General features: G+C 44.8%; 2 protein-coding genes across 2 annotated transcripts; both read right to left on the bottom strand.

Annotated features, from left to right (window-relative positions):
- Positions 1-4,723: 4,723 nt before the first annotated feature.
- LOC136749148 (pepsin A) lies at positions 4,724-8,530 on the bottom strand. The gene is made up of 9 exons (XM_066703137.1): positions 8,408-8,530; positions 7,740-7,890; positions 7,123-7,240; positions 6,889-7,007; positions 6,355-6,554; positions 6,056-6,172; positions 5,752-5,896; positions 5,329-5,427; positions 4,724-5,169 (listed from the first exon to the last, which is right to left on the bottom strand). The coding sequence occupies exons 1-9, from the start codon at positions 8,461-8,463 to the stop codon at positions 5,032-5,034; spliced, it is 1,143 nt and encodes a 380-aa protein (XP_066559234.1). The 5' UTR covers positions 8,464-8,530; the 3' UTR covers positions 4,724-5,031.
- An 834-nt stretch (positions 8,531-9,364) lies between these two features.
- prok1 (prokineticin 1) lies at positions 9,365-13,636 on the bottom strand. The gene is made up of 3 exons (XM_066705679.1): positions 13,391-13,636; positions 11,801-11,926; positions 9,365-10,457 (listed from the first exon to the last, which is right to left on the bottom strand). Exons 1-3 carry the CDS (start codon positions 13,460-13,462, stop codon positions 10,338-10,340), a joined length of 318 nt encoding a protein of 105 aa, XP_066561776.1. The 5' UTR covers positions 13,463-13,636; the 3' UTR covers positions 9,365-10,337.
- Positions 13,637-17,943: the final 4,307 nt, after the last annotated feature.

The raw sequence follows: 17,943 nt of genomic DNA, 5'->3' as shown, positions 1-17,943 counted from the left end.
TGTAATATTTTAATCCATGGTTTTATTATTCCCTGGTGTTTTATTAAACTTGTATTGTTAAAACTTAAAATTTTAACTTCCATTGTTTTACTGTAACTCCAGTGCCAGATAAAAAAACCCAACCTGAATTAACCTAAACTAAAGGTGGTGCCTTCTGTGGCGTAGTTGTAATCGTGCACCCAGTAGCCCTCGCTACACCTCCCCCAAATGTGATTGCTGGTGATGTGAGGTTGGGGGGGGAGAAATTGATTTGTGACAAACCCCTAAATTCCCCCAAGTTCAAAATAATATCCCCCATACAAATATTGCCCCCAAATTTCCCCCTGGGCTCTTAAAAATCCCCCAAATTTAGTGGAAAATCCCCCGATCTGGCACAGTGCACTGCACTCGTGTAAAACACCAGAACCAGTGACTGCACTGTGAGTCTGTCCATTCAGCGCTCTCAGGCTCTTGGCCATTGACGCTCCGGAGCGCCGTCTCCTCCTCCGCCATGTTTTCACACGAAACAAAACTCGCGCTGCTGCTGCGCCTGCGTCAGACTGCCGCTAACTTTGGTTGATGCGGGTCAGTATTTACCATGTGTTTTTCAAACCAAATTTTTCAAGATGTTTGTAATTAATATTTTGTTTTTGTTGAACAGTTATTTACATAAGAACATAAGAAAGTTTACAAACAAGAGGAGGCCATTCGACCCATCGTGCTCGTTTGGTGTCCATTAATAACTAAGTGATCCTATCCAGTCTATTTTTAAATGTTCCCAAACTTTTAGCTTCTACCACATCGCTGGGGAGTTTGTTCAGATTGTGACGCCTCTCTGTGTGAAGAAGTGTCTCCTGTTTTCCGTTTTGAATGCCTTGAAGCCCAATTTCCATTTGTGTCCCCGGGTGCGTGTGTCCCTGCTGATCTGGAAAAGCTCCTCTGGTTTGATGTGGTCGATGCCTTTCATGATTTTGAAAACTTGGATCAAGTCCCCATGTAGTCTCCTCTGTTCCAGGGTGAAAAGGTTCAGTTCCTCAGTCTCTCAGTAGGACATTCCCTTCAGACCTGGAATAAGTCTGGTTGCTCTCCTCTGAACTGCCTCTAGAGCAGCGATATCTTTCTTGAAGTGTGGAGCCCAGAACTGTCCACAGTATCCAGATGAGCTCTAACTAGTGCATTGTACAGTCTGAACATTACTGCCCTTGTTCTCAATTCTACACTTTTGACAATATACCCTAGCATTGTGTTTGCCTTTTTTATTGCTTCCCCACATTGTTTGGATGGAGAAAGTGAGGAGTCCACATAGACTCCTAGGTCTTTCTCATGCGTTACTTCATCTAGATCTGTACCTCCCATAGTGTAATTATAGTGGACAACTGAATATTATCTAATTCCCTCTGAATAGCCTGTGCTGCCGAGATTGTATCTGCTGAGCCACCAATATTAGTATCATCTGCAAATTTGACAAGTTTGCTAATTATCCCAGAGTCCAGTTCATTGATATATATTAGAAAAATCAAAGGCCCTAGTACTGATCCCTGTGGATCTCCACTAACAACCTCACTCCAGTTAGAAGCGACTCCTCTAATCGACACCCTCTGTTTCCTAGACATCAACCAGTTCATAATCATCTACTTACATTACCCTGAATACCTACAGCTTCCAATCTGAGTATCAGTCTTTGGTGTGGAACCTTATCAAAAGCTTTTTGGAAATCTAAGTATATCATATCATATGCTTTCACATGATCTACAGCTGCAGTTGCATGTTCAAAAAATTCTAATAAATTAGTAAGACATGATCTGCCTCATCTAAACCCATGTTGACTATCTCCAAGAATATGGTTTTCATTAAGATGCTCTTCTGTCTAAGCATTTTTTCCATCATTTTACAGGTGATGCAGGTGAGACTGATTGGTTTGTAATTTCCTGGCTCAGTTTTGTCCCCTTTCTTGTGGATTGGTATGACATTTGCTGTCTTCCAGTCAGTGGGCACATCCCCTGTTCTAAGTGTCATTTGGAATATTTGAGTTAGCGGCCTATAATTAATTTCCCTCATTTCTTTAAGTACTGTTGGAAATATCCCATCTGGCCCAGGTGATTTGTTGGTTTTTAATTCTGCTAGTCCCTTTAGTACCTCCTCCTCATTTATCCTGATCTCTCTTAGGGTTTGACTGGACTGATTGTTAACCTGTGGCATGTCATCTGTTTTTTCTTTTGTAAAAACCTCTGTGAAATACTAATTTAGAACACATCTTGTTCGTTTTCCAAGATACCTGTATTTGTGCCCTTTATCTGTTTCACTTCCTCCTTTATTGACCGCTTGCTGTTGTAATATTGAAAAAAGCTCTTTGCATTGGTTTTAGCTCCAAGAGCTATGTTTCTTTCTATTTCCCTCTTTGCTTTCCTCATCCCTTTCTTAAGATCTCTTTGCAGCTCAGCATATTCTCTGTATTTTGTTTCGTCACCATCCCTTTTGTATGCGCAATACAACATTTTCTTCCTCTTTATATTTTTTTGCATACCTCTATTAAACCATTTTGGCCAATGTTTTTTGGTCCTCAATTTGCTAAGTTTTGGTACAAATTGCTCCTGAGCTTCAAGTAGTATATTCTTAAAATATACCCATCCATTTTCAACTGACTCTGTATCCAATGTGCTCCAGTCTACCTCTTCTAAGTGCCGTCTCATACCTTCAAGGTTTACTTTTCTAAAATTGAACACATATAATAAGTAAAAAAGGAAACGAAAATAATGATCGCATCCTACTTTGCACTGTTTTTTGTGGCTCCAGAGCTGGAGCTGGTTAAAAACAGCCGGAGCCGCAGTGTGGCGCTGCACCGGAGCCGCTCCAGAACTGGAGCTGGGGCTGTTGGAGCCGGCCTGGAGCTGGAGCTGAACCTCTGGAGCCACTCCAGAGCTGGAGCCAGCAAACCCAGAGCACTGCCAACCCTAACCATGCCAGGAAAATGCCCCCCACAGCATAACAGAGCATCCAGACCCCCTTGCTGTAGGGGTTGAGCAGTCAGGCCTGTCCCGTTCTCTTGGTGTCCCACACTCGCCCACTTGTCCAGAATTTGGTGAAGGATGACTCCTCTGACCAGATCACTATTTCCACATCTCTGTAGACCAGTGCCTATAGGTTTTGCACCACTGAACTCTCAGATGTGCATTTGTGTTTGTAATGAGGGGTTTATGCACTGCCATCTTGATCCAAAATCGAGGTCAGCTGGCCCTGCTCAGCATTTGTATACATGCCACAGAGCCACAGAGCCATGCCACAGAGCATGATAGGATGTTAATTGCTTAATTGTATCATCCAATACACCTGCTTTGGGGCATCTACATTCATTATGTTCCTCCACTCATTTATTCAGGCTTTTCCTTTAATTTGTCACCCATCTGTGTGTGTGTGTGTATATATATATATATATATATATAGATATAGATATATATATATATAGATATATACTTTAAATGTGAAACATATTCAGTTATATGTTTTAAAAAAGACAAAAATAGCAAGAAATCCTGTTAAAATAATTAGATTTACTCCCTCAACTAACCCACTCACAGAGAATTTAATAGCAGAATAAATACTGCAGTTGCTATGGTGAAAGAAACTGAGGCACAGCACATCTCTCTGCGCATCAGAAATTATTTATACAATAACTTTGCCTTTTTGTGTAAAGAAGACCCCAAAGTTTTAATACTGTATAATAATAATAATACTGAATAATACTGTTCTGCACATTATTGTTGTATTGGCTGAATAAGTCATGCATTTGAAGAAAATGCGAGACAAACGACCTGCAGATTAAATTAAGAAAATGTCCTGTATGGAAATGTGGGCAGTTATAATAACCAAGGAAAACTCATTGCCGGGATCCAGGTCTCCAGGTTTTCAGTTCAAAACCAATCAATTTCAATAGAGTAGGGATAATTTTCTTAAAAAAAAACCTACGCAGACAGGGATTAACATTTACCTCTGCCTCCTAGGAAGATCACTGCGCTATATTTAGAGAACCGAGTCTTTTGATTCATTAACAGACGGCTGTGTTCTCCAGCTAATCAGGTATCTCATATCTGATCGATCTTGCCAGTGAGTCATCCTGTTTCCTTCAATGAAATGCCTGGTGGTTAATTCTCTCCATAAATTCATAAATCCAATTACAGTAAATTGTGTATATCTCAGCATTTTCATTAAGTTACAGAACTGAATATTTTATAAATGGTTTTGATTATATATATATATATATAATCAAAACCATTTGAATAAACACCATTATTCACTTGCATTGATGTTTACATTCCACTCATTTCTTTTTCAGACCCAGTAATAATAACTGTCTATGGATCAGTCAGTTTGGAAAATGCTCGCAATAAGCACTATAAGACCAATTTTTTTTTTAAAAGAGACATTTAATCTCCTGCCTGCACTGATGTTTGGGGTTTGGTTTTGGAGATGCACAGTTCTCCCGAGAAAGGAAACTGAACGTAAACACTTTCATACACGTTTCTCAGCTGTGGTTAAACAGTCTCCAAAGCCCCTTTTCCAAAAGTGCATGAGGGCTGAGCTCTGATGGAGGCACCTGCAGAGACAGACTCCACACCACTATGCCGGGCATGTTAATTACAAACCTAACCCTGTCATTTTGATTGTTACAGAAACACTGTCTGTACTCTGATTGAGTGAACTGATAAACCCTTCACACAGTCAGAGCAAAGAAAACAAGAATCAGTGGTTTATTTTTACATTTTATTGCAGAAAGGTGATGGGAAGAAAGAGTGGATAGTGGTAAGAAAAAAATTGGGTAATTTTGAGACAATCTGCTCTATTTGAATTGTCAACAAGTTGGCCTTACATTCCAGAGACACTCCTCAAATGGGGTTGGTGGTTGTGGTGTTGTTAAGATTTTTTACACTAGAATCTCTGAAGTGTAAAAAAATGCAGACAGAGGAGGAGCAAGTCCCCCAGCTCTCGGTGATCCCAGAATGGGACAGGATATTGTTGCACTCAGGAGACGCGTTCCCCAGGAAAAGGAAGTCCACTTCAGATGGCCTGGGCCAGCCCCACCATGTTGTTGCCTCTGTCAAAGATGGCAAAGTACTCCCTGATGAAGACATCTCCCAGGATCCAGAGACCACCCAAGTTCATGGACTGGAAGCCACTGGAGCAAGCGCCGTTCAGCTGCAAATCACAAGGAACACAAATTCAGTGAGGAAGCCTTACTAACTGGAAAAGTACAGCATGCTGGGGGAAGCCAAACTTGAGGCCTCCCCGCTGGCATCAGTGAATTGATTGAATCGGTTGACTAAAATTCTAATGCCCCATTGGGAAACACCATACCTGTCTGACGTAGGCGGAGGGAGGCAGAGTGTACTGAATGCCATTGATGGTGAAGACAACCTCAGGCATGTTGCCCATGTTCTGGCAGTTGATGGAGTACTGTGGAAGACATGGAGGGTAAGGGGTCAGAAATGGACCAGCATCATCGTCAGCGTTTATTTCAGGAAGGGTACGATTAGAATAAAGGTAGCATTTGGAAAAAGATAAAACTTCATATTAGAATAAAACTTGTGTATAAAACTCCTAAACCATGTCTTTATATAAAGAAAAAGACAATGTTTCTGGAGAGCTATCATCCTTGCAGAAAGCCATTCCACAACCCTGCAGTGCAGCAGCCCTGTCCAACTACCCCTTCAGTATATCAGTGGGCAATCCACTCCAACAAGCATGAAGTCACAGAGGTGCATTTGGAGGCTGGTGTACCTGGCTGTTGCTGGTCATGGTGGCACCAATCTGTTGCTGGATGATGGTGATGTCGGACTGAGGCCCAGCGATCAGGGAGGTTCCAGAATCTACAATGCCCTGGCAGCCCTGGGCACAGGCCACCACCTGCCCATTGACCATGACACTGCAGAGGGAGAACGAGAACAGGACTCAGTGGGCTTCCAGCAGACCGGCACCAACACCAATTAGAAAGGCCATCAGGATCTTGTGCCACGCGTGAAGTTGTAAATAGATAATCTAGTAAATGGTGTGTAAAAATGTAAACGTCAGAGGATTCACTTACTTCTGAATGGAAATCTGCCAGTAGCCCTGTCTCGTGACTGGGATCCAGTTGATCTGTCCAGTATAGTAAGCAGAATCAAATCCTCCGAAAGTCACAACACTGCCCTGAGCACCACCACTAGATAAAAACAAGATGCAGGCAACAGTCACAAAGATATCAAATGACAAGATGAAACCTGACAAGTTTCTAGCCTTTGAATGTGATCAGATAACCACTCGTCATTTACCCTTGCAAGTGTGACATCACTAAACCTCCCTCACATTGCTACGTTCCTGTTTTCACACACTTCCATGACTCACCGGGTCAAGTAGATGGAGAAGAGGTCCTGTGGCACCAGCCCCTCGTTCATCATATTGTCAAACACAGGGGTGGACTGAGAAGCAGAGATGCTGGGGTAGGCCAGACCCATGATGCCATCGAAGGGGCTGTAGTACAGGAAACTGCCCGGCTCGGTCTCGCTCAGGCCAAACATCTGGTTCGTGTCGATGATGCTTCCAATCTGCGAAGACAAACAGGAGGAGGCTGAAGAGGTGCAGACACTGACACTTTTGTTCTGTCTGTCAGCAGCTATGACGGACAGAACCCATGACACCCACAAAATGGTTCTCAGAAACGATGCACATCAAAGAGGCCCTCAGCCTCCTGCACACATGGGGTGTGGATCCCTAAAAGTAGTTGTGTACAAGCGCCATGCCGTTTAGAGCACAGGGTGAAGATCCTGACTGATACAAGTCCTATAAATACATAGGAGAAGATACTGTCAGGAGATGTTCAAAACACAGACAGCTGGGGCATAATAATGCCTGATCAAATGGAATAGTTTAGTTGCTTACATTGACGGTGTCATAGCCCAGGAAGCCAGTCATGCTGCCGGTGCCATAGGCGATGGACACGGGAGTGTTGAGGGAGCGGAAGGTGGAGGACTGGCCAGGGTTGAATTTCTGATGGTTAGCTAAAAATAAAATAAATACAAGACAAAAGCAGAGGAGGAGTATCAGTCACGGTGCTCTGACGGTTGGCACCATATTCCATAAACGGTGTCGTATGAAGCGGCAGTCAGGACTTACAGCAGGCGTAGCTGTTGCAGTAGATGGAGGGCACCCACAGGTTGGCAGAGCCGGTGTCAGGGAGAACCTTGAAAGACTGTGGGGGGGTTCCGATGGAGATGACAGCAACGTATTCAATCTGCAAAAATAAAATGAGTATGTGACTAAATCAATCATACCGGTCGTGCAATCAAATGGAAATTCAACATGTTTTTGGAAAACTTGCTGCCAGTTACATCCTAGACTTCCTAGAGCTCCCCGACTACAAACTGATTCAAAGTGTTCACTCATTGTGCAAGGATGTGCGCTGATTGTATTTTGTACAGATTGTATTACTGCACTTACGTAATACTTTAAAATTCCGTAAGTAACTGTAAATAAATACATTAATAAATAATTTTAAAAAGTGGGATTGTAAAAAAAAAAAAAAAAAAAAACATGTGTACGTATCTTATCACAGCGGAGTCGACCTCGATGCACATTAAACATGATCCCCGACCCATTCCTGACGCCATCAGTAATGTTAAAATTGTCCATTGCTGCTTTGCTCAGTACAGGTCAAGAGAAACATACGGAACATCTCTGCCTCAGCAGCCCCCCTGCGTGTGTCTGTCTGTCAGTGTGGTGCACACACTTACATCCATGTAGTTGTACATCGGCAGGTTGGAGGCGCTGCTGTACAGGGAGTACTTGGCAGCCGGGTCAGAGGGATACTTCTGCAGGAATTCCTCCAGGAGGCCCTTTTCCATCAGCGCCTGCCTCATGGACTTCCCCTTAATCAGAGGCACCCTGTGGGGCCACAGCAGCAGCTCTTTATCTCCCAGTGCTTTGGGACTCTATATTCTCTAAACCATCACTCTATATATCTACACACACACACAGTCATTTTAAATATAGTATATAAACTACCTGAAATGCTGAGGACTGGGATATAAAAGTTGTCAATTTTCCCTACAATATTTCAGTGCCCTACTCTTCTGTGTATAAGCCTGTTCCTTCCCACCTGTATCTGTGTCTCTGAGTATGTCTGTATGTCTGTGTGTGTGTGTGTGTGTGTCCCACATGTATGATATCTACAGCGGGACTGTGTGTGTGTGTGTGTCTGTGTATATGTGTCTGTCTCTCTGTGTTTGTCTCTGTGTGTCTCTGTGTATGTCCCACATGTCCCCTCTCTGCAGCGAGTCTATGTGTGTGTCTCTGTGTGTCTTTGTGTCTGTGTGTCTCTGTGTATGTCCCACATGTCCCCTCTCTGCAGCGGGTATCCGTGCGGCTCATTTTCCCAGCCGCACTCTTCCTCTGTACTCACTTGGTGATGCACTCGGACAGGGCCACCAGGCCCAGCAACACAACTGCCCACTTCATCCTGTTGTCTGTCAGCCACTCGATTCTCCAACGTCTGCCTCTGGCTGCTGGATCCAACTGTGCTGCCCACCTGCACCCGGCTCCCTTTTATATCCCCCAATGGCCTTCACCTTCTCACCCCTCCGATAGTGATGTTCCACTGAAAACAAAACCGACCGCAGCTTATCTGGGGCATGAATCCAATCAGTCCCGTCCAGCACAGGTTTGGAACGGATCTGAAAGCTCTGCAGGGCCCCGTGCTCCTGGAGGCCATGTGATAAGATGTGTGCGCAGGCAAAGCGAATGCCAGGGTTGATACACAGGACCCTCTGGCCGTTGCTGGGACTTGATTCTGTTGTCGGCACACTGTTTGATGTGTCATGACCGTGGCTGTGCCGGTCTGGATGGTCTGGGGTGAAGAGGCAAATACACTCAATACACCAAGCAGGTGAGCAAGTGTGCTTTTTAATGTATTTATTTTTTTAATATTACAATTTAGTAACAACAGGAACTGGTGCAAGAGGAACCAAACAGAATTGCGGAGATATCGGAGTCCTGTTGTGACGGCAGCAAGAGTGACAAGGTCGGGTCATTAATCGGCTCTGGCAGTGTTTGACAATCCATTAGGGGCTGCATGGCCTATGTGCCATGCAATGCTGTTGCTTGCTTTGAAACAGGGGCTATCAGAAGCAAAACATTGAGAAGGGGAACAAGCAATGACAGAGAGATATCCCTCATTATTTAGATTTTCCTGATATACCAGAACAAAGGTGGGGAGGATTGGAGAACATTTTCCACAGTACAATAACACTTACTGTTTACTTATTACTGAATTGCTGAACCCCAGACTGAAAAAACTGAACTCTATACTTAACCACAACCAGCAGTGAAGTAAAATTGCACAGCAATGTGACGGTGTATTCAGGTCAATATTTATTTGCAAACATCTGTACAGTTAATAACAAAGGTGCTCCCAGGTTTATTCTTTTCTTGTACTCAGTGGTTCTCAGTAAATAAATAAAATAGTAATCTTAGCAATTCTCTTAAGGTACAGATTTATTTTCGAATGCAGACGTTTTGCTTCTTGTCTTCGTAGTGAAGCAGCACGGGCAGCTCCTCTCCACACACACGTTCACCACCTTGGGTTTCAGAGAGCAAGAGAGTTAAAACCATCACACTCTTATCAGTGGCCTGGGACAACACACAGGTACATTTATAGCCAGGCTAATCTGATACCATTGTGTTTCCTGATTGTATTTAATTGAAAAAATGAACTTATTTGCAGCTAGAAAAAACAAAATTGTAAAAGATGAAATATGTAGCACTACATACATGAAATTAACAGTTATTGCAGGGTTGGAGGAAACAAATGATTAATTTATATTGATAATGTGGTACAGGAACACTCATTTAATTTAAACATACCAGTTAAATAAATGAGCTTTCAGGGAATATTGATTGTGTTCAGGAGGGGACTTCACAACACTGGCTTGAGACAGTTTCTCTGTGTCTCTTGCTGTAAATGTGTAAATAAATCCAGTGGAGGTTCGGGTTGCGATAGCATGAATACATCCAACAAATACAGGCAGCTGTTCAAAAAACAGAGGTAAAGCCCTGAAGGACAGGCGCATCAACAATGCGGTGAAACAGAGACCAGGCGATGTCGGCTCTGTGTGTTTCAGTCCTTACTGCATCATCTGAGTGTCTCGATTGTGTCTTGATGAAGATGAAGTGGAAAGAAAAGGAAAAACATTGTTTGCTTTTGTGTTGAGACCTCTCCCACCCCCCTCTCTTCACCACCTTTAATACACAAGCATATTTCCCTCTCATTCTCTTGCTCTCATCTTCTCCTGGTCTCCTCCTCCCTCGTTCTCAGGGTCCCTGCTCCATGCTCATTAATAGTCTATGTTTTTGAAGTCGTCAGTACACCGGTATTTGTTGTCTATCAACCTGCTGCAGACCAGGTGAGGCAGGCAGGGGCACGTGTGGTGTTGCCTTTTTCCAGAGAAAGGCACCTGCAGTGGGACACACAGAGGAGATGTTTATATTATATCAGTAACGATATAACATGGCCAGCAGCACAACCTTGTGGACACACATGAGAACTAACACCCTCTGTTTTAATTATACTTAAAAAGAAACGTAAAGGACCACGAGCCAAAACATGCGCTCCAATTTAGTTGTAATTTTTTTTTTTTTTTTAAAGAGGTTTTACTAATAAAACAGATCAGGATCGCCTGGCTCTAGACAGTTAAGAGATTTTCTACACATATAGTAGGGTGCCAGACAGCTTACCCTCCTGATTCCCTTACAGCCCCGGTGACTGCAAACTGGGTCCATCTCTTCGGTCTTAAGGAGTTTAATCAAAGCCTCCTAATCCGGTCCCTATTGAGGGGGTCGGCCCAAGCCACACCAGGGAAACCCACCAGTGAGTCCTGTACAGTGCCGTCCGTCACCACTACACTAATCTCTAGAGTAGAGAGAGACGGCCGGGGAAGTGATGTATTACCCTGGGGAACTCACACTGCTGGAGGGCGAGATCGATATCTTGTTATCAACAGCTTTCCTGAACCGGCTCCAGAGATCAGTGCTGATACAAGCCTTTTTGTTCACACAGAAATACAGATTTTTCACTTTGACAGCCGCAGCCTGATACGGGACGTGGAGAAAGCAGGATCAACCCTTCTGCTCACCCTGGCCACTTAGCACTTTGAAAGAAATATAACACTGCTGCCCTCACATAAGCCGTCTGTCAGGAAATAAATACTTTAAGCCACTGCCTCAGAAGAGTCTGGTTTTCTGCAGAAATATGGCTTTAATTAATACTCGCTTTTCTTCTATTCAATCTCCAGCACAGTGTGCAACACTGTAGAGCCCATTGTATGTGGTGTCATCCTGTCACACTGCGCCGCCTGTGACCCCCACACCTCTCTGAGCTACAAGAGCCTTTACAGCCACCATTGTGCATTCTTCATTCCTCTCCACATTTCCCCCCCAGCCTAAACACAAATATGAATTCACAACACTAGCCTTTATGAGAGCCAAACTAATAAACAACTGTGATCTCACTGTGCTTCATTTGATATATTATTCTGGTTTATTGGTGCATATTGTCAGCTTTTCCTGTCCGTGTGACTTTTTTATTTTATATTTATGCCCATGTAGGTAATACACTGCAGAGTTTCACGTCTGTCTGGTCGGAAGGTGTCACCCTGGTGCCCTAGGTGCTCTGAATCAAGGCTCTTGGGCAGTGAATCGCTGGCAGCCAATTATGTGTGGACTTGTTGACCACTCTGCCTTGTAAGCCTTAGCTGGTCTACAGAGCACTGTAGAGGTGTGTGTTTTCAGGTAGGCCTACCTTGTGGCTGAACGGGTGGCACTCATCGCCCTCCCTCCCGCGGGGCGTGCACATGCGCAGACCCCGGAGCCACAGGCTGACTGCACAGCACGTTCCCAACCCACACTGGACATCTCTTTCACACGCCTGGGCTCAGAGAGGGAGGGAGCAAGGAAGGGAGAGAAAGAGGGAGAGGGGAAGAGGGAAAGTGATAAGGAGGCAGGTAGGAAGGGAGGTAGAGAAAGAGGGAGGAGGTTAGTGAGAGGGTAAATAAATATTAAAACAAGAAAACAAACAAGGAGGGTCTTACTGCACAGTGATCCTGTGTGTGAGTCTCTGTGTGTCTGTGCATGTGTGAGTGTGCGTGTGTGTGCGTGTGTGTGTTTGTGTGTTATGAATGAGGTCTGATTACATCTAATCAGTTCAAAAGGAGGCAAAGCTAAAAGCAGACCCTTTTGACAATCGTAGAGATAATGGATTACTTTTATCAGACAATATTCTGTAGAGAGAAATACAATGAGTAATTAACTGTACTGACATCCACATCCACAGAAATAAACCCTGCTGGGACTGCAGTCATCTACTCAGCGAGTCCACAGCTCTCGTTTGTGGCGGGACAGAGGTCTGTAGGTTGCCACTGCTGCACAAGTCTAACTGTCTATTGTATGATCCTGATGCAGGGGTTGCAGTGGACCCATAGCGGCACATTGGCGCCACGAGCAGAACTGGCAAAAACGTAGAGAACCTGGGTGGACAATGACCATCGCTGATATGTGTTTCTGCTTCAGATCTGAACTGGTGTCAGGGGTCAACTGTGAACTGGCATCTGACCTAAACCCTTTCCAAATTACAGCTCGCTGTCTCAGGCTGGCCTATCGCACCCCCCGCCCTTCCCCCCGTTACTACCTCCAGTCACCGGGTCACATGGCATGCATTCATCATTAAACAGAAAAATTATATATGTAAAAAAGACCAAAGAAAGTTACAATGTGCATCCTTACTTGGGCTCATGTTTTGAGCTTTCTTATGTTTTATACTGACACTGTAGCTCTCAGCTCACAGTGAGAACTTCCCAGTCAGTTACAGATCCAACACTGGGCACCTCTGTGTCTGAACCACTCACTGTGAGTCTCCGGCAGCTCTCATTCTTGTGCACTGTTTACAAAGTTGTTAAAGTAATTACTAATTAAACACTGCCCTCTACCAGGGAGCACAGTTACACACACAGACAGCCAGGTGAATCCCTGGCACACAGAGCTGTGACCAGTGATGAGCGAGTAGTGTACAATGAAACCATTGACAGGGGGAGTCAACCCACCGGCTGATAACACTCTCTGAAGCTAAACAACAACACTGAGTTTGTAGGGAAAACTGGGAGAGTATCACACCTACTGAAGAAACCAACTAAAGTAAAGAGAGCATAATATGGATACATATAATACACACATACATGCACACACACCAACACACATACATACATATTAAAAGTTCCATCACACAAGTTTGTACATTTCATTCAAGTGCTTCTTCAGAAAAATCAGCTGACAACCCCAAAGCCGGGCATGGATGTCTGAGACAGGTGCACATTATCATCAGTGTAGAGAGACTTACCCCGGTGATCACCGCACATCTGGAGCCGGTCAGCAGAACCAGGAGGACAGAGAGCAACAGAACTTGTCTCATTATTGCAGCAGCAAAGGAGAGGCGCCGGGGATCTCCTGCCGTCTCTGCTGGGATGTTCGGGTCTGATGTGCTGAAGTGGACAGCTCCCTGTTGAGTTTCTCTCTCTCTCTGTGTCTGTCCCTCTCTTTATCTTCCTCTGTCACTCGCTCTCTCTGTTTGTCTCTGCCTCTCTCACACACACACACTCTCTCTCTCTCTGCGCTTCTATGACTTCTGAGAGCAGGGGGGCAAGCAGTCCCTTTATTTAACACCTCCAATCCCCTCCGCCCCCACCCCTCTTGCACACACCCTCCCCACCCCCCTCCCTTCATAAGATCTCGCACCTCATTTAGTGTGCTGTGATGCTCTTTTGATCTTCTCTCAACAGAGACGGAGATCTGGTTCCAGCCAGATGAAGGAAGGTAATTATAGGGAACCCGAACACAGACCCAACCTTTAGCAGACTCTGTGCTGTGCATTGGGACAAACAACATCTCAAGGAAAGTGCTACAAAACTGCATAGACATCACAGCTCTGCCAGACTTCAGTTTTGTAATGCAAGAGCCACATTTTGCACAGATTACATTACTTTATTCATGTTTCAGATGTGTGTTTATAATTAATGCTAACAGCACACTCCTGACAATGTTAAAAGTTAAAGGCACATTTTTGGGGGCTGAGGATAACGTTTTAAAAGTGAAATCACATGCATACATAAATAAATCAACACATAAATAAGGTTGGTATCATAATAATAATAATAATAATAATAACTCAAAATATCACACATGCATTGAGCACCATGGCCCTTAACTTCTATATCTCTCTTCATTTTATTTGCTATTTAAAAGTGCATCACTGGGTATATCAACTGCTTTTAAAGTATCTCTGTGCCTGTATTGGATTATGCGCATGACTCAAGTGCACTTCATTAGGGCCCTGAGAGATATTTGGAGCTGGCAGCAGTGGTGACAGATGTGAGGTATTAAGTTGCCCGTGTGTCTCTCCAGGCTGATGGCTCCTTCACGGCTTGCCATCGATCAGCTGTCGGCTTTATAGCCCCTGTGCTGTATGGGCCAACCCAAGCCTCCTAATTCATTATCTTAATCAGAGCAGCCAGGGGATCAACGCCCTACTCACAGGGATCGGATGGCCTCACTGATACACTGACACTCAGCCCGGACAGACACTGGAACAACGACGATCACGGCGCAGCGTCAGGACTGGAACACGCAGGGTGACCGTGCGCAGGATGGGTTATTAAAGCCAGAGCGGTGCAGGACCCTGGACAGTTCAGTGCAGTTCAGCACCAGTGTGGTGCCGTTAATCAGCCTCACCTGAGGAGGGTGAGGAGGAACGGCTGAGCTGCTCGCTGCCTGTCAGCAGCAGGGTAATAGGAGGCAAGGGGAGTCATTGTACTGTAAACAAGCCTGGTGCACAGACCTGACCTCTGCTCTTATTTATCAGGAACAGGGAAACCTGCAGGCTGCAAAACCATTGACCGCCTCACAACCCCGGACCCACACTTGCTCCAGCTCTGCCTCCCCTACCCTGGACCTGACACCTCCTCATCCTCTGCCTAGTGCACCCTAACCCCCACTACGACCAGCATAGCTCCCGTGACTCGGGGCCAGTTTACTCAGCAATGAGTTTCCAGATTGGCAGAACCCACCCTCCGAACTTCCCCTCTCTAAATAACACACCCTGCTGGGTTACACACATCTCTGCCTCTGTGGCTCTTTGTACTGCCTTGGTGTCGGACACACGCATGAGCTTGGCACAGATTATAATTAATAATAATAACAAGAAGGCCCGCAAACACACTTTTGTATTCTGTGTAGGCGACAGTGGCATCACAGGAGCAATTAACCCCCAGTTGCACTGTGCCACGTCCTTTTATGGATTCTCGTCCTGCTTCCCGATCATGAATCAATGTACTTATATTGTGCGTGTGTGTGTACATGCTGCACTATAAAGGGACAGGCCTCCCTGTGGCTCTACTGCACCTGACAGTCCTGTGTCTGCAGACCAGCACGGCGCTGCCACACATTTGGCAAAGGGGCTGTTGGAAGCAGCTCAGCCAAGATAGGTAGAGCTGCAGTCTTTAACTAACAGCAACAGACAGCATTACGGCTGCATTGGTCAATTGCTCCTCCTTTAACAGGTGCTTGTCAACATATATCAATATTATCTGAAGGCTCTTCTTGTCCCCATGATATTGGTGCCATTCATCACAGCCCCTGAGCCGGGCACTTTCAATTACCATTTTTCTCCCACAGCTTAATGGGATAATTCGCTGGTGGTGTAGTTACCTCGTTAGTGGGGCAACGGGCCAACAGTGGCTTAAAGATGGATCTGTGTTCTGATCGAATTTCTTTCCTTCTCATATATATATTTATCCCCCCCTCCCCTCCTCCCCCAGCTATCGCAGGTACAATTCAACAGCAGGCGTTGAACTACACCACACAGCAGGAATCTAGCCAGGCTGTAATTGTTTGAATTGGCTAACCGATAACAAAATCAATTACATAATTAAGTTAAATGATGAGATGTTTATTATGGTACAAAGATTTGGACATCTTGTTCTTCTGATCTTCTGTCATGTAATGCAGGGCACACCATATAATTTGAATTTAAATGTTTTGGGTGTGTATATGGTGTGCCCTTTGACCCCTTTCAGAAGAACAATTTCAAAATAATGCACCAAAAAAGTTGAATGAGTGCTGCAGTTTAACACCCATACAAAACAAACCTACTACTAATGTGGGGAATTCTAAGCAGCAGGTCCACTTAAGAAGTAAGGGGTCAACCAAGCGGAGGAGGTCCCGATGGCTCGATCACCACCCTGCAGATTAATCGAATGGAGCAGAAGTACCCAGGCTGTCCACCTCTGATGTACATTCAGACATAACTTTTCAAACTACTCTGCACTTGAGCTTTGCAGTGTGGGCCGAAGATATGCAAACAGCACCAGCGGTGAAGAACAAACAGCAGCGATGCGGAAGACGAGGCTCCCTGCCTTCCCTCTGACATTTAAGGCAAGGCGAGATCCCAGAACATTTCTGAGAAAACAAAAACACACACACGCACTGCACAGGACCCACAGGCGCACAGTTTGCAATGCTTTGAGATCCTGAAACAGAGAAGGATCCGAGCGAAGCCGCTGGAAGGGTCAGAACCGGTGTCAGTGACATTTAGTTAACGGGGGTGGAGTACCCTGCCCTGGGGCCGTCTGCACTTGGCGAGCAGAACTGGTGAGCAACGCCCACGCTTCCACATACTCAATTAACATTTAATTAACAAGGTGACACATAGACGGCTGCTTGAGTAAACATTGTATAAATGTGGGATCTGAAATTAAAGTTGACTCTGTTCTCACTTGTGTGCCTGGTTAAGAGCTACTGTTAATTGCATTGGGCCAGTTGGTAAATGGCTAAAATTTATATTATGTACTACAGGATGTTCTGAGACAAGATTTCCCCACCACCCCCTCCACTAGTAATGGGTCGTGTCAGAGGTCACATTTGGAAGAGTTGTTGCTTAAAGGATACCGTGGCCATGAGTATCTGCTGCCAACATGAATGTAACTTGAAAGCGATGGTTTACTGTATATCTACAAAGAAACAAACATAGCTAGGAGAGTAACACAATGGTTAAAACACAAGAGCAAAGTTCTACCTGGGGTCCCTACTTCAATGCCACAGAACACCTGTAGGATAAGCCAGAATGGACACTTGCACACCCGACACCGGTAGGCTCACCAAGGAGCTGGATTTTGTTTTCACCCCTACACTATAAGATACACTGATACCTTTTTTACCCTATCCTCTGTTGGTTGCATCTGTTGCCCTAGACTCTGCGTATTCAAAGAACCCAGCACTGGGGTAGTACCCCACCATGTTACAATACAAATGCATTTCTTCCAGGGCGTCTGACTGGCAGTCCTGCGATCATCTATACAAACATCATCAAAATATACAGCAATAAAACCACAGCACAGAATTATGTATTTTCTTAAGCCCAGTTGCATCACGTTCCCTGTGACAACATCAAATCTCAAAACCCAGTTATTCAAATGGAGTCGTTCAGGGCTCCACAACAGCAGAGCGTATGATGGGAAATGCAATAGATGTGGTCGTTTCCTTCACCGATTTAAAAGTACACCACCAGGTCTAAACTGTTTTTAAAGCAGCTCTTTGCCCCTTTCAGATTGATGGCCACGAGTCAAAAGGAGTTTATGCTCTCTCTTTCCTGTTTCATTTGTTTCTGGATGCATAAAAAGCCTCCCTAGCAAAATTGTAATGGGCATCTTCTGCAAACCTCCGTCATCGTTGATGGATCCTTTAAAGCTACTTCAGAAGGGCAGCTGTAAATTAAGCATCCAAAGCATCAGCTGCTACCTGGCTCCCCCATTTCAGGGCAGTATTAATGCAGGAACAATATTCCAGGGTAAGGGGTCAAAGAGCACACAGGTAATGGAAATGGACTGCAAGGAAAGGAAA

The sequence above is a fragment of the Amia ocellicauda genome, chromosome 5 (assembly GCF_036373705.1).
Source record: "Amia ocellicauda isolate fAmiCal2 chromosome 5, fAmiCal2.hap1, whole genome shotgun sequence".
Lineage (NCBI taxonomy): Eukaryota > Metazoa > Chordata > Actinopteri > Amiiformes > Amiidae > Amia > Amia ocellicauda.
This window is presented reverse-complemented; position numbering and strand designations above follow the sequence as displayed.

Coding starts and splice junctions, on each gene's coding strand:
- LOC136749148 (XM_066703137.1), bottom strand. CDS start 8,463: ATGAAGTGGGCAGTTGTGTTGCTGGGCCTGGTGGCCCTGTCCGAGTGC. Junction 5,428..5,751: donor CCATGACCAGCAACAGCCAG/GTACACCAGCCT, acceptor TGTCTTCCACAG/TACTCCATCAACTGCCAGAA. Junction 5,170..5,328: donor CCTCCGCCTACGTCAGACAG/GTATGGTGTTTC, acceptor TGTGATTTGCAG/CTGAACGGCGCTTGCTCCAG.
- prok1 (XM_066705679.1), bottom strand. CDS start 13,462: ATGAGACAAGTTCTGTTGCTCTCTGTCCTCCTGGTTCTGCTGACCGGC. Junction 11,927..13,390: donor GATGTGCGGTGATCACCGGG/GTAAGTCTCTCT, acceptor CTCTGAGCCCAG/GCGTGTGAAAGAGATGTCCA. Junction 10,458..11,800: donor GCCACCCGTTCAGCCACAAG/GTAGGCCTACCT, acceptor GTCCCACTGCAG/GTGCCTTTCTCTGGAAAAAG.